General features: G+C 28.7%; 1 protein-coding gene across 1 annotated transcript in view; it reads right to left on the bottom strand.

The window, feature by feature from the left end:
* LOC119675523 (aryl hydrocarbon receptor-like) overlaps positions 1 to 15,515 on the bottom strand; it is a 98,445-nt gene that overhangs the window by 47,150 nt on the left and 35,780 nt on the right. Inside the window, exon 2 of the mRNA XM_038086729.1 lies at positions 12,007 to 12,197. Coding sequence (XP_037942657.1) covers positions 12,007 to 12,197 — 191 coding nt within the window. The remainder of the gene's footprint in view (positions 1 to 12,006; positions 12,198 to 15,515) is intronic.

The raw sequence follows: 15,515 nt of genomic DNA on the forward strand, positions 1-15,515 counted from the left end.
TTAAACAACTGCTATACTGTTTCTTTCTTACCTTCTTAAAAACATTATAAGTCAAATTGTTTTTATAAACACAACAAAGTAGTTAAATAATAAAATTTTATACACAATATTCATTTTACATAATATGAGCAGTTAAAGTATATATATAAATAAATATTGGTAGATATTGAAATAAATGCAAATACAATAAGACTGCAACTTATTCCCTCTTCAAACTCATCAAACAATTTAATAACGTTTTAATGTCTTTGCGTGCTTTAGTATATTCCATTCAGCATAGCTGGCAACATTTAACAATAAAAATAAAATTATAAAAAAAGTACAAAAAAAATTGTTATAACAATTACCAGAATTATAAGAGTCATAACAGAAAGCGGACGAAACTATTTAAAGGTTAAATTGCGGTTAAATAAAAATATTTTGCAGTTAATTGCGAAACTCATCAATTTAACAGTGTTCGATAGAAAATAGGCAATTATAACAATTATTACAGCTATAAGCGTTGGGGCTGTAGTGAAAATCGGTAATTACGATAGTTAAATGGACTTGCGTTTTTTGTTTTATCCCTTTTTCGTTTTTTGCTTTTCCCCTTAAGTGTAATATAAAAGACAGACAACGACATAAGGTAAACACCACCCACAATGAGTTCAATTTTTTTTAACGAAATGGAACAAAAATAAAAATATTCAAATAAGGTTCACGTTTTACATTCGCAATGAACAAAATGAAAATGAAACAACAACCAAAGTAATTTGAAGGTATAGAGAAGATTATTTCGCAAAAAACTGCGCAAGTCAGGGTCAACTTTAATGAAAAAAGTCTTTGTTAAAACTCTTCTTTAAGAATAACATCACTGAAAAAATAATACACTTCATTTATATTTAACTTATTCAATGCATTACTTATGTACACATATGCTACATACTATGTATATTATATTGTGAACCATAAAAATTGCAGTTATATTTTCTATTATTATTTTTTTTATATAAATTTATGCATATTTGATGTTCTGTTTCTTACTCGTTTTCGTAAAGCTTTTAGCAAGAGTGTGTGTGTTTGCTGATATTTAATAAACTTTTTATATATTTTTTAATAGTTAATATATATTTTGACTAATTTTGAAATGCTAAAGACTTAAATTAATTAAACTTCAAATTTGCACTTTATTAATACCAAAATATTTTTAATTGAAATTGTTGTAGCCGTTGTGTTTGTTTAAACTTCAAGCACTGCAGAATTAAAAATAAATATGGCGACGCGTCCATTTATAAAAAGTGCGTAAGCAAGGTGAGCAAAAGTTTTCTGTTTTCAAATGGCTGTTGATAAATAATAACAATAATAATAGAAATTATGTGATTAAATAATTCAAATTTAATGAAAAGTTAAATATAATGTTTATTAGTATTTTACTTTTTAAAACAAGAAGAACCATAAAAAACGTTTTTTCATGGGAATCCTATATGTATGGTTTAAATAAAATTTTTTTATCTATTTCGTACATGTATATATTATTTTCTGTTATGAATATTAGGAAAGTTTAAGAAAACAAAATGGACGAAAATTAAAAAAAAATTGTAAGAATTAAAAAAATAGTTTATACGTTGTATACAAAAACTATAAAGTATAAATTTATAAATAAAATTATAATAATTAAAAATAATTAATTATTATTAAACTTTCATTTGAATTGTTTAAATTTCTCTTATAATTCCGGGTACACATGATATTGAATCGAATAATGTTGAGATGTGAATGATTTGGAAACGAAATTATTACTTTAGAATAATTATATAGTTTGTTATTAACATATTTTAAAACAATATTATACACTTTAAGAACTAATGCATTCGCTTTTCATTAAACTTTTAAAATTTAACTATTCCGATTCATATTTAAATTAGAAACATATTCTTCTTCTTCTCAAGTCAAGGTCAACATGACCAGAAGCAACCTATAATCAAGAAAATCAAAACAAAAATAACGGTTTCATAAAATTCAAATGTTTTGCTGCAATTTAGCTGACATTGGCTGCGTGTTTTAACAAGAGTAACAACAACAACAATGTATACATTTTCTTATTTGTATTTTAATGATATCGTTTGTAAAGGTACGTTATTACAATACAAAAACAACATTAATAACAATACATCATGCTAGTTTGTTAAAGTGGCCAATATTAAAGTTAGCTAACCTAACCTATAAACACACAAATATTTTGCAAAACTTAATATGTGCGTTTATTAAGTTAGTGAAGGGATGTGAAACACTTTTAAACTGACAGTCAGTCTGTTCAAGTGTCTATTTGTGAGTGTTCCTTTTTTGTGTTGTTTATGCATATATGTATAATATACATAGTATAGTATACGCCATTCATCTAATTTGTCTGTTTTTCTCCTGTCAATTGGACACCACTGTTGTTATTGTTTTTATCTTATATACAGCTGTTTAATACTGCCGCATAGCATATGCAACTTTTTTATTTTATTGTTGCTTTTTTTTGTGTTGTTTGTAGACGGTCACGCTATGCTATGTTGCGTGACTTAAGTATGGCAAAGATTGCAATACAACAACAACAACAACAACAATTACTACTACAATATGTGCTAAACTAATACAAACAAAAATAAAAGCACAAAATAAAACTTTATTATGAGAAAATAGTTAAAGCCTAAAAATACACAAATCACTGCGCTGCAACTGCTTCTGTTGCCGTCGCTTGTTTCATTTTTTTATACCAACCCTGATTTTTTGAGCTTTTCTATTAAAATATTGTATAAATAGACAAAATAGGTGCAGTTTTAATATTCATTTACCTTATACATACATATATCTTTATCATTTTACTTAATAATTTTTAATGATAAACGTGACTGCTGCTATCATATAATTTTGATGAATTTGACATTTCTGTCAGCAGGTTGGCATATTGCTTCATATATTTTTTGTATTTGTAGTTTGCTTCGAATGTAAAGTCAAAAATTTGATCATTAAACTCTGCCATTACCAATTTTTTAACTTAGCATTTAACGGTTCTGCTTTAATAATAAAGATGGGCGCCATTTTGTTGTTTCTACCTTTCATATTTTTTAGTAATTTTTCACATTTTCTTTCGAAAGGTTTTTTCTTTACTTTTTCTTTTGTTTGCAATGGGTGGGGTTTGTTTTTGCTTTCATATATTTCTGGGAGTGTTTTCACAAATTTTCTTCTCTGTTATTATAATCATACTTTTCTTTATTATTGTTGCACAACAATAACAGTGCTCGGAAGCTTATCAGCAAAGCAGACGCCATTTATGTATCTTGTTTTCAACCCTAATTGGCGAAGAGATTTTTTACTCTCATTAGTGGATACAGAATGGGTGAAAAAATAGATTTATTAAATAAATCGGTAAGAAACTCACCCTAAAAATGAAAGATGGTTTAATTTATTATTATTTTAAGTTGATGAAGCAATTCTATTGCATTTTTTTAGATTCATCCAAAAAGAACGGAAAGATAATAGATAAAAGATAAAAGAGTTAATATGTTATATTAATTTTAAATAAAACATTGTTTAATGTTAACGAAACACATCACTGGTTTTAATTCCAAGATGGATCAAATTATTTTAAAAATTAAGCAAATAATGAAAACTCAATCACAATATGTCAATAGTGAGTACCTGGTTGGCAGCAGATAATTTTCCATTGACCTCAATTAGCGATTTTCGCCATTTTGCTATCACATTGCTTACAAGAAAACTTAAGATGGAAAGACACAGACTAAATCCATCCCTTCAAGTTTAGATAATTTAATAAGACTTTAATCTTTTTCGATGAACAGTCTGATAAAAATGAAAACCTATTTCATCTTTACGCCAAGATCGAGCGCTAACAGCGAAAATGTTTAATAGTTTCTTTTCCCATAGCTTTCCACAACTTCTGCAATGAGTATTAAAAGGAATACATAGTTTCTCTGCATGGGTTCTTATACTCCAGTAATCAGAGATAACTACTATTTTTTGCAAACTATTTTTCACACCACAGTCATACCGCATTCTAAACTGAAACGAAGATAATATCTTCGTACACATAATTCTAATCAATGTTTACTCAAATATTTGAAACAGTTAAAGACTACTTAAAATATTCAACAAACCTAAAATATTATCTTCATTGCATCTTGTAAATCGTCAACTGTAAATCAGGTTCAACTTTTAACTGTTCATAAATTTTATACCAACTTACCAACTGATCGTATTCACATAAGAAGTAATCTGCTCAGTGAAGACTTAAGTTTCAATTGATCAATGTGTGCTCTTCTGCTCTTGTGCTGTTGTGTAAACAGGGCTTAAAAAATATTTGGTCTCGTGGGTAAGCGGATATTTTGTAGCGAAGAGCTTCGCGGAAATTGCAACGCGAATTTAGAAACTTTTTTATTCTATAGTTCAAATTGTAAATTGAGAAACTTGAAATGCAGTGCATAAAAAAGAATATTAATTCAAACAAAAATAAACCATATAAAATCTCTCACATATTAAATTAATTTCACACGAAAAACAAGTTAATGTATGATTAGAAATTTAATTCATTTTTGTGAATATAAAAATAAAAAAAAAATGAATATAAAATATACAATATTTATGGAAATAAGTATCTAAGCGGTTTTTCTGGCGCACAGTCTATACATAATGTCGCGACATGGCGTGAGAAATGTGACAGCAGATTTTATTAACATAGCTCATATATACTATATATTATTACTGTACGCGCGTTTACATTAAGAACAACTAAGCCTTCCAGTTAAATTTACTTTTTACAATACATTGCACTTATCAAATGTTATTAATTGATTAAATATACTATCTTAATTAATGCTTTTAAATATATTCTGTGTTCATATTTTAAAATAATTAGAAATAATTTTTTAGTGGACACCTTCTATATGTATTTAATAAATATTTAGATTGTGCAGTTGGAATGAATTCATTTAATATTCTTATATCACAGTTAATATAGATCTTAAATATTTTTCAGTTTCCATTCACATAATTATTGTTGCGTTTTTAATTATTATTGATTGTATGGACCTTTTCATTTAATATGTTTATGAAAATAAATTGAACAAAATATCAAAATATTAAAAACTATGAATATTAGTAGTTCTACTGCTTAAAATAATCTTGACAAAAAGCATCAAAAAATATTTTGTTTAATTTACTAAAATAAACACATGTTATTTTCAACCACTAAAACAATTATTAAATCTATTTTTGAAATGCTTTCAAACCCGATTGGATCTATCTCCTCAATCGTATCGAAACGGTGTTCACAAACTGAAGAATTCAGTCTCAAAGAATCAAAGCGGTATAGGATGGTGCATTATAGTGTTGTAAATATCAAGAATTATGGAGTAAACTTTTTCACTGTACTTACATCTTAACTAAATACCGACAAATATACTTAAATACCAGAGAGAAGAAAACAGAGTCAAAGAATAATTCCAAAAATAAATATACAAACATTTTCAATCTAAATCAGTTAAAGTACTATGACAATCATAAAAAGCATAACAAAATAATTTCACAAATCTAACAGAATATAAGTGCCTGTAGATTATAAAATTGTTTAGTAAATTTCTCCATAAACATTTTCAACATTGAAAATGGAAAAACCGTAAACAAAATTGAAATTAATAATAAAAATTAATCGTATTCACGATTTGATCCTCTTATCAAATTTTTTTGAAAATTTAATTTTGTTACATTATTGCGAGTAATAAGCTCGGTGATCTATGAATAATGATAGCGAGCATTTTAAGATTTAAGGGTTTAGAGTTGGAACACTTATAACCATATTATTTATTTTTTATATATAATAAACCAACAGTGATTGAATAAGTCGAATATGTGTATAACACATAAAAATACCGTTTACTAGGTTTAAAGATAGGGAACTAACTTCAATAAAAAACTAATTTAGTATTTGTACAGTTGTTAAAAAGTTGAAATTAGTAAAAATAGATGTATCAGATTAATGTATTACATCAAAAGATGATTCCTTTTGATATGGAAGCAGAAATATTCACTGTTAACGCGAATTTCGTAAACGATGGTTTGAATAAATAATTCAATCAATAAATGATTATCTTAGATTATATAAAACTATTTCAGTCCTACAGGATAATTGAATAATTGAATGCATGCATAATAAATAAAAAGACTTTATCCCTAGAATTAAAACATTGCAGTCTTATCCATCAAGTGAGGATGGATGAGACATCTGACCATAACTGCGTACGACAATATTTACACCGTTTCAGTGTTGTCTATTCTGTAAGCTTATACTATGTAACAAGTTTCTGGTTTAGTCAATTTGATGATAGAATGTAATAAGGACTGAGGTGTAAACAAGTTAAAAACAAAGATCATTTGTGTGCTTCAAAAATGTTCTCTTCCAAATTTCAAATTGTTCCTATACACAAATATCCGAAACTTTATGCTGGAGATTATCAACGGAATTACAATTACCTACTGCTACTAGTAGCTGTAATTTAGTATTGCTTAAAATAATTTCAAGAAAAATGTAATGAAGTAAATCACATACAATTATTTTTTGATACTGACAACACTGATTAAACAGAAACCGACGCATATATTGCAACCAACTAATTTTGTTGAAGAGAACAAGACATTAGACAGATCAAACATATTAGAATAATTATTTGAAAAATGTTTCCATTTTAAAAATGTTTAAACATTCCAAAGATGATCGTCAAAAACGGTCGAAATATTGAATATGTTTAAAATTATGAAAAATTAAATATTGTGAATATGATTAAATATAACCAACTTTTGTTTTAAATAAACTAGAAAAAGACTAGAAAAAAAACGTAAAAATAATTTTGATCAATAAAATAAATTCTTTTCATATCAAACTGTGGTATAAGTAGCTCTGCAGGAATTATCATATCTTCACTATAAAGATTCCATACGCAAACCAAAACAGGTCAAAATTTATGGTCACCACTAAGTACGCAGTTTAACTTTGACCCATCGCAGTCAGCCAATAAAACACACAGAGTCACTGTACCCATTTCTACATGTCGAGTTAAGGGTTCACAGCTTCAGGGTAAATAGCTTAATACGGGCTCCTTTGCTTATTATACAAGTGTCGTGCCCTGAATTACATGGTAAAACTGATTTTGAATCACAAAAAAAAAGAGTGCAGAGATCATAGATAAATCATGTCAATGTGAACTATTAAGCAATATGTTGATGATTATAAGGATCTGTGGAATTTATTAACTAACTGATTGATTCACATATTTTTTATCATCAAAATGTTAAAGAAAAGATTTACTTTTATGTATCATTCAAAAATTTACCCACACAATGTACTTAGCAAGAGTGTTTTTCTTTATTTTAGTGTGATTATGACTCATAAATGATTCAAAACTAATTTTCAATACTTCACGCACGTGGCAAAAGTTCACGGATTAGGGACACAAAACTATGAGTTTATGCACTAAAAGAGGTTATTGATATTCTTTTTGTCTTTTCTGTAGCTCTCCAGTCCATTCTACTGGTTGTGTTACTCATAAATTTTCATTTTGAAAAATTTAACACAATTTCCTTACCTTCCTTTCTTTACCTTCACTCATTTGCTTTACCCCCGCCTTAATACAGCGTAACAACGTAAACAATAACAACAGCGAAAAATAAAAGGCAAATCAACGAATAAAACATATGTTTTCTCAAGAGGACTTTGTTGTTTGACAGTCGGTCTACAGCTACGTAGTTCTCGTACGTACCTAAAATATCCTTTATTAGGCAGCATATGCAGGCGCAGTGTTCTCTGAAAAGGTGCATATAATGTCTATCAAATGAGTTTGCATTGTTTAGTGTTGTTAGAATATTTTGTGGTCGTTATGGTTCATACGTACCGTACTCGTCCTACAGACAAATAAATTTTTTACTCAAGGGTAGCGGATATATGTGTAAAGTTAAAAGGTTTTTTTCGAGGGCAATGACTCAAATTATTTTGACTTGGTTTTATTTAACTTTTTTTGTTTAAATAATCTATGTGTAGAATATAGTTAACAGTCTAGTGCGAAATAATAGTAAGAGATTGTTCACAATTTTAGAGTATATAGACTTATATGGACGTAAAACCATGGGATTTTAATTAATATGACTTGTCATCCCTAATAATTGTCTGTATATTACTCTTCTATTTTAATGCAAAACCCAATTCTGCAACATAACTTAAGAATCATATTAAAAATGTAATCGAAAAAAAATTAAAAATCTTGTGTAAAATGGTTATAAATGCTCCTTATATACGCCACTGCTAAATATAATAATAAGATTATTTTTCTTTTGTTAATAAAGAATCAAATATATCTAGAAACCAAACTTGATGAATTTTATCAAAACAGTTCAAGTTTAAAGGAACTGAATTCTTTACTTATTTAAATTGTGTATGGATATATGTGGTTGGTTTGGATAATATTCAAGCAATAACTCAGATATTTATATAAAAATTATGATTTGCCATGGCAGATATTTGACACCTACAATGAATCAATTTACTATAAAAACATTTCTAGTTACTAGAAATAGAAAACATTCACATGTTCTAATCTGTTGTACAAGAAAGTTCAGTAGTGCAAGGGTTCGAGAACTTATAACACTTAATATCTAAATTTAAATTAAAAACAATGTATTTTCAACAAAATTTAATATTTATATTAATATTTTACCAGTCTGTATGAACATAGAGGTTAAATTTAATAGCACATTCTAAGCCAATTGGAGAGGAAATTAGCAAAATGGCTTCCGGAGACCATTATGTGTTTTAAAATCTTAAACGAATGCGGAAGACAAACAGATCTAATGAAAATGCAGAAATATTTCCCGTCAGAGTAAGGACTCTATAAAATCATCTAGAAATAATTGAAATAAGAATTGAAAACATAAATCTTTAACATATTTCTAACAATTTCAAAACTTAAATAACTAACTGAGAAAAAAAGTGCTCATACAAACATTCATGCAAATCGGCACCAATTTATTCATCGTCTAATAATTTTTTACAGTTTAAACATTTGTGAGCTTTACTCGAAACGAACCGGACTTTCGCTCCCTTTCAGTCCGCTATACAGGTACGAAGCTATACGTACTACTCTGGTACGTATTTTTGACGTCTTGAGTCTTTTGCCACTTCTTTTATATTTAATTTAATTTCAATAAATTGAATATTAATGATTTTTTATTATATAGCTATAGCTCGTTAAATATTAACTAAAAAAGAGTATTTTTTTTCACGATTTAAGATACATTCACCCGTCGTCGATTTCGTTTGATCAATTCCTACGCATTTTATTACTCTTTCGTTTTATAATTAAATTTTTTTTCTTTGCGACTAATTGCAAAGAAGAAAAAATGCGGTATTTTATGACAGTTTTAATTAATTAATTTCTCAATTAAAATATTGCAATAAAAAGCGCCGAATAAAAGTTTTATGTACTTGTACATTACAAAAGCCGATAAGGCATATTAATTGACACAGTCTGCAAAGTGGTCTGAGTGAATAATTCAAATTAAATGAACTCTTTTGCTTGGGTCTTTTGGGTAATCAGTCTACACTGAGTAAATGAAATAGTTTTTTTTGTTTATTTTAAATAAATTACTTGTTCACGTGCCAATAGACCAATAAAATGACAAATGTGAATAGTGCAAATTTTTAACCCATTCCAACTGAGAAGCACCTAATCGCAATCGCATTATTAGAAAACCAAAATGTACAAGCGCTAAGTAAATATTTTCTCAATTAGCGGTCAAATACAAACAGAAGGTGGGCTATGGCTCTGGCTTTGGACTAGCGAGCTACAAAAGAACATGCGTTCGTATCTATGTATAAGGAGAGTGTAATCTTTTGGTTTGACAGTGACAGGGACACAAATCTATGACACGTGCCACTCTGCAAACCGCATGCGTGCCTCTTTATTAACAAAGTTAATATTTAAGTACGGACTTATAAGTTTTATTTTTCCTATTGAGCACAATTTTTAAAATAAATGCTTCCTGTATTTCACTGCTGAAATCCAACGAATAATTGCTCTCCATATACAAATGTTCAATTAAAAATGAAACTTGCTAAAAATTTCCGACTTATCTAATGAATTTCACTATTTTCCTAACAATTATAAACAAAAGATACAAGTACGAATATTGAAGTTTCAAAACTATCCTTGGCTTTTGTTATAATTCTAATGCCTGTGCCACGCGTCTTTGTTGTATCCTTTCTATCCTTGCTTGACCATTTTATTTAGAGTATATCTTATTAATGTTGTTTATTTAATGGTGTACACTGTTTACTTGTGCCGTGTGTTGAAAAAGAGTTAATGGACCAGAACCAAATAGTTAACATGAATGACCCTTGCCTCCCTTTGGAAGAGTTTAAGGGTCAACATTCGCTTGTGTAGAATTTGTATAAAACATTACCGGAGCAATTTGACCAACAATTAAAAAATTATTCTTATCCGAACATACTGCAAACAAAATAATTACAATATGCAGAAGAAAAAGATATATGGGATTGGTAAGATTATATGTGGATTGGTTTATTTAGACGTTATACTAAGTGTCACTTAAGTATCCAGATCTGTTATGTTAAATAGTCTTAATGTTTTTTTTAAATATATTTTTCTACTGTGTATATTCGAAGATCTCTGTGCTTATCTTTAGGTGTTTCTTCAGTGATATGTTTATAGTTAATTGGTTGTGTATTTGGCTGTTTTGATCTGCAGATATGTTTTCGATATCAGGTATTTTGCTGTATGCTATATTAAAATATATGAAATTGAATGTTTGAATGGACTTTTGTTCTTCATGTGTACTTTCTATGTAGCCCAAAACAAATGAATTTTGCTAACATGATAGATAAATGTGACTAGGTTAGACGGACTAGCAAGTTACTATGCATATAGCCAGGAATTATAAAGGATACTGGTTACAGATTTTGTTGAGTTTCACATTGGCTGAAAATAAAAATAGTTTGTATAACAATCATTTGCTTTAACATCATCTAACCACGTACTTTCTTAACATATACCATATTAGAATCAAACTGATTTTAAGTCATATAGACCAATTAGTCTTCTACCGATTATATCCAAGTTGTTGGAAAATTTATTCCTTACCAGATTAATACCCATTGTCAATAGAAAGAGACTAATTCCGGAACATCAATTTGGTTTTAGAAAAAACCACAGTACAATAGAGCAAGTACACAGAGTGGTTAATGTTATACACACAGCATTTGACAAAAGGGAGTTCTGCACAGCAGCATTTCTGGACATATCCCAGGCATTTGATAAAGTTTGGCATAACGGTCTAGTGTTCAAGCTTAAAAAGATGCTCCCAACTAATTACTACATTTTCTTAAAATCCTACATCGAATCACGATATTTCTTTGTAAAACAGGGAGAAGAAATTTCAACTTTGCAGCCAATTCAGGCTGGAGTGCTACAAGGCAGTGTCTTGGGACCTGGAAACTTTAAGTATCACCTTAAAAAGGTAACTCTTGCTGAGGGAGACACTTGCAGACTATGTTTAGCAGAAAAGGAGACAGCGGTGCATATATTGTGCCAATGTCCAGCATTAATAAGCAGGAGGAGACTGTCTTGGGACACCATTGGGTTGGTGATGACTTGGCAGGCAACATCAAGCTAAATAAGCTGCTTGCATTAACAAGCGATGTAGTTATGTGAAAAAAGACCCAAGCTGTTTCGTGGTCTACTTCGGCTAATCCTTCATTTCAGTGGGATCACTAACAAGTGGGTGATGCGCTGTCCCAACGTCCCACAATATATAATAATTTCTTAATCTATTCAAACATTTTAAACTGAATTTCACTCAAACTAAAAATTTTCGAAGACAAACTCTAGGAACTCTGAATTTCATCAGGAAAATAAAGTTATAAGAAGTATGCGATATAATAGTTGTAATATATGTACTTACATTGAAAATAACTTTTTGTTCTTAAATAACTAACGGACAGCCTTAAAATACTCAGTCGGTCCAATTTACTGAGGATATTTTGTTCAAATGGCAGCAAAGAAGCCAACAAATCGAGTTCAGCATTTAAACGTTCGCGGTGACGCTTCGAAGGATTGCTTTTCGTAACTCCATCCTTGGGCGGTGGTTTCAAGCTGTAAGCGGATAAATATAAAATATATATTAGTAATTGAATATTCATTTTTTATATTAGAAAATGGAAAAATCTATTTTAATACTAGAATATAAAAATAGCGAATAACACATTCAATTTATTGAAATGTAACTTTATAAAAGTTCTAATTCATACACGAGTATAATTATTCAAAAATTTGAAATCGATTTTTAGAAAATTTTTAGTACCAAAAACAAAAAAATGAATGAATTGAATACCATTTATTATAGACAACAAATTGGAAACACGTAAAAGGCGCACCTCCTCGAGAACAGATGACGCTGCATATTGCGCTTACAAAAAAGGTCATAATTAATAATTACAGTGATCAATTACGGCAATAAATTTGTACGGTGAAATATGGAATTATTGGACTTATTTTTATGAACTTATTTATATGTATATGCATAGTTTTTTCTATATTACTTTGTGCAAGCACATGTAAACACAACCCCTCATGTATGCATATATTATATGCGCCTTCATCGTACACTGCCAAAGGAAAGTTACTTTTAAATCGATTAGCCATGCCCACTTGATCTCATAATTACTTGAAAAGTAATACCAAAGGAAACCAAAAGAACCAGAAAACAAAAACCTCCCGGTGAGTCTCATCAATGCGGTTACCATAAGGAATGAAAACAGTACAAAGGGGAATAATAGCAAAATACAAGGAAAATATTGAACTGCAAGCATTGTGGTCTTTTGGTGTGAAATCTTCCCGCTGCGGCTGTTGCATATAAGCAGATATCTCGTATTCACCCATGTAGCTACTTCCAAAAAGGACTCACTGTACTTACAGTATATGTAGCAATATGTATGTAACGTAAATTCAGTGCTAGACGACGCCGCAGTGTACGGTGCTGCATGTATTCAATGCCGTCACTGCCGTCGTCAGTTATGGTTCCACGTAGAAAGATTGTTTTGTGTGGTCACAAGGTTAATACTATTAATGCCAATCCCTCTTTGCTATGCATTTTTGTTTCGTATGGAATATTTTGTTTAACAGAGTAATATAAGGGAGTAATTTCTGTTTAAAAGAGTTTTTAGAATGTTTTATTTCAAATTTTTAAATTTTCTAAAGCTCTTTTACGGTGTTAACTTCCCTTATTAATTTAGATTTTACTTTACTTCTTCCAAACTTTATTATATTTATATAATTTATTTATACTATATCTATTTAACTATTCTAAATATAATCTATCACAGAATATACTTTCGATTAGGCACCTCTTTATTTATTTCTTTATCCTTTTTCTTCCGATTTGAAACTCTTTAACGAAACGAATGCTCAATAACTAAATGTTCCATCCCAGTATTTCCAAAATATTACATTTCATTACTCATAGCAATGCCTTAAAATCGGGGAAATACATTACAATGAAACATCCATTTTACCAGTTTCATTTCATCCAAAATTATTATTCTGAATAATATTCAAATACATAATTCTTTATACTTTTATGAGTATCTTTTATAAATTAAAGCAAAAAAGGACTAATTATTTACTTTTGTGAAGTAGTTGCTTTTTGTTTTGTATTAATGGGCAATATTGGACCGAGAAAACTTTAAAGTAAAAGAGAAACTTGTATAATTATAATTAAAGAGTTAGTGGACAGTTGCGATTGCACACATTCATAAACATAAGTAACACTTGAGTGTATACACCTAATGATGCATTAAAACTCGGTAATATATGAAAAAAACTTATTGATGTAGTAGGACTAGGTGTTTCACTCCAGGTCAATGCATACCTAAGCTTTTATGGACCCGCACATAATGATGAATTAAAACTCGGTAATATATGAAAAAAACTTATTGATGTAGTAGGACTAGGTGTTTCACTCTAGGTCAATGCGTACCTAAGCTTTTATGGGCCCGCACATTGTCATAGAATTAAATTTTGATAATTAAAATTAGGTACTTTCTGATTCAGTAGAGAAATCAAATTTTACATAAATATCGTTTTTTAGATAGGTTTTCTTTTAAAAATATTTTAAGCCCAATTGGCTACCTGTAACCGCTTCAAATTTTGTCATAAGCATGGTGAACTTTTTTTTTGCATATCTCAAAAGCTATAAATAAAATTTTTCAACCGATTTTTAATAGAATACAGTCATGCAATTAAATTCATCTAGTCAAGAAAATTCTAATCACTGGAATAAGAAATAAAAAAAAAAGGTGGGAGAAGGAATCAGTTTGCACACATTTACCTGATCTAGTTGAAAGAAATAGACTCCAACTGACTGTAGGCTGTAATCAATACTGCTTGAAGTTAAAATAAGTCATTGTTTAGTGGAAAGTTTGTTTAGTTTTAAAGAAGAGAAAGAGCAACATAAGCTTCAGTTTCTATATCATTATTGAGGTTTCATTATCTTAACATTTAGTATGAAGACTTGAACCAGTATACGGATTTGTAATATGTCAATTAATGCCGACAGTCATTTCTTTTTTAACAATTAATAAAAAATTAGATATATAGCACAAAATATAAATGCGTGGAGTTTTTAAAACTGCTGAAAAAAATAGTTAGTAAAAAATATATAAGTGACATAATTGGAAGCAGCAACACCATTGTTAATATATTGTACTGTTTACAGATATAGTTTATAGGGCCTTATAAAGCCCTATAAAATGTGATTGCATCAGTTTTAATACTTTATATATACAAACACGTTTATATATTATCTAAAGGTATTGATTTTCAAATTAATGATGAACTTTGGTTACCACATACATTGCATTTCATATATTATTTAATCTATAACAAATGAGTAACCTGATCAATATTGTTATTATTATTTCTAATTTAAAATAAAAATGCTTACAATCAAAATATTTAATATATATATATGCTATATATATATATACATAACATGGGCTAGTTTTTTATAAATGCTGACCACCATTTAATTAAAAAGTTTTACATCGATATTTTAATTTTTTATATACGCGTTGATAATTATTGTAATTAAAGCTAATTATGGTTACCCGTATTTACGTTGGCATTTGTTCTACGCCGTTATTAAATAAAAAATTGTTATTTATAACAAATCATATTTTTATTGATATTATTTATATATATATATATATATATATATATATATATATATCTTATATATATATTCTTCTGTACGTGTGTTGACAGTGAACTTCTCCTAAACGGCTGAACCGATTTTGATAAAATTTTTTGTGTGTGTTCAAGTGGATTCAAGGAAGGTTTAGATTCACAATTTGGCCCACTGGATAATGTCTTTTTAATTAATTTTTTATTTTTTGGTATCCATATACATTTATA

Source organism: Teleopsis dalmanni, chromosome 2 (genome assembly GCF_002237135.1).
Source record: "Teleopsis dalmanni isolate 2A chromosome 2, ASM223713v2, whole genome shotgun sequence".
Taxonomy (NCBI): Eukaryota; Metazoa; Arthropoda; class Insecta; order Diptera; family Diopsidae; genus Teleopsis; species Teleopsis dalmanni.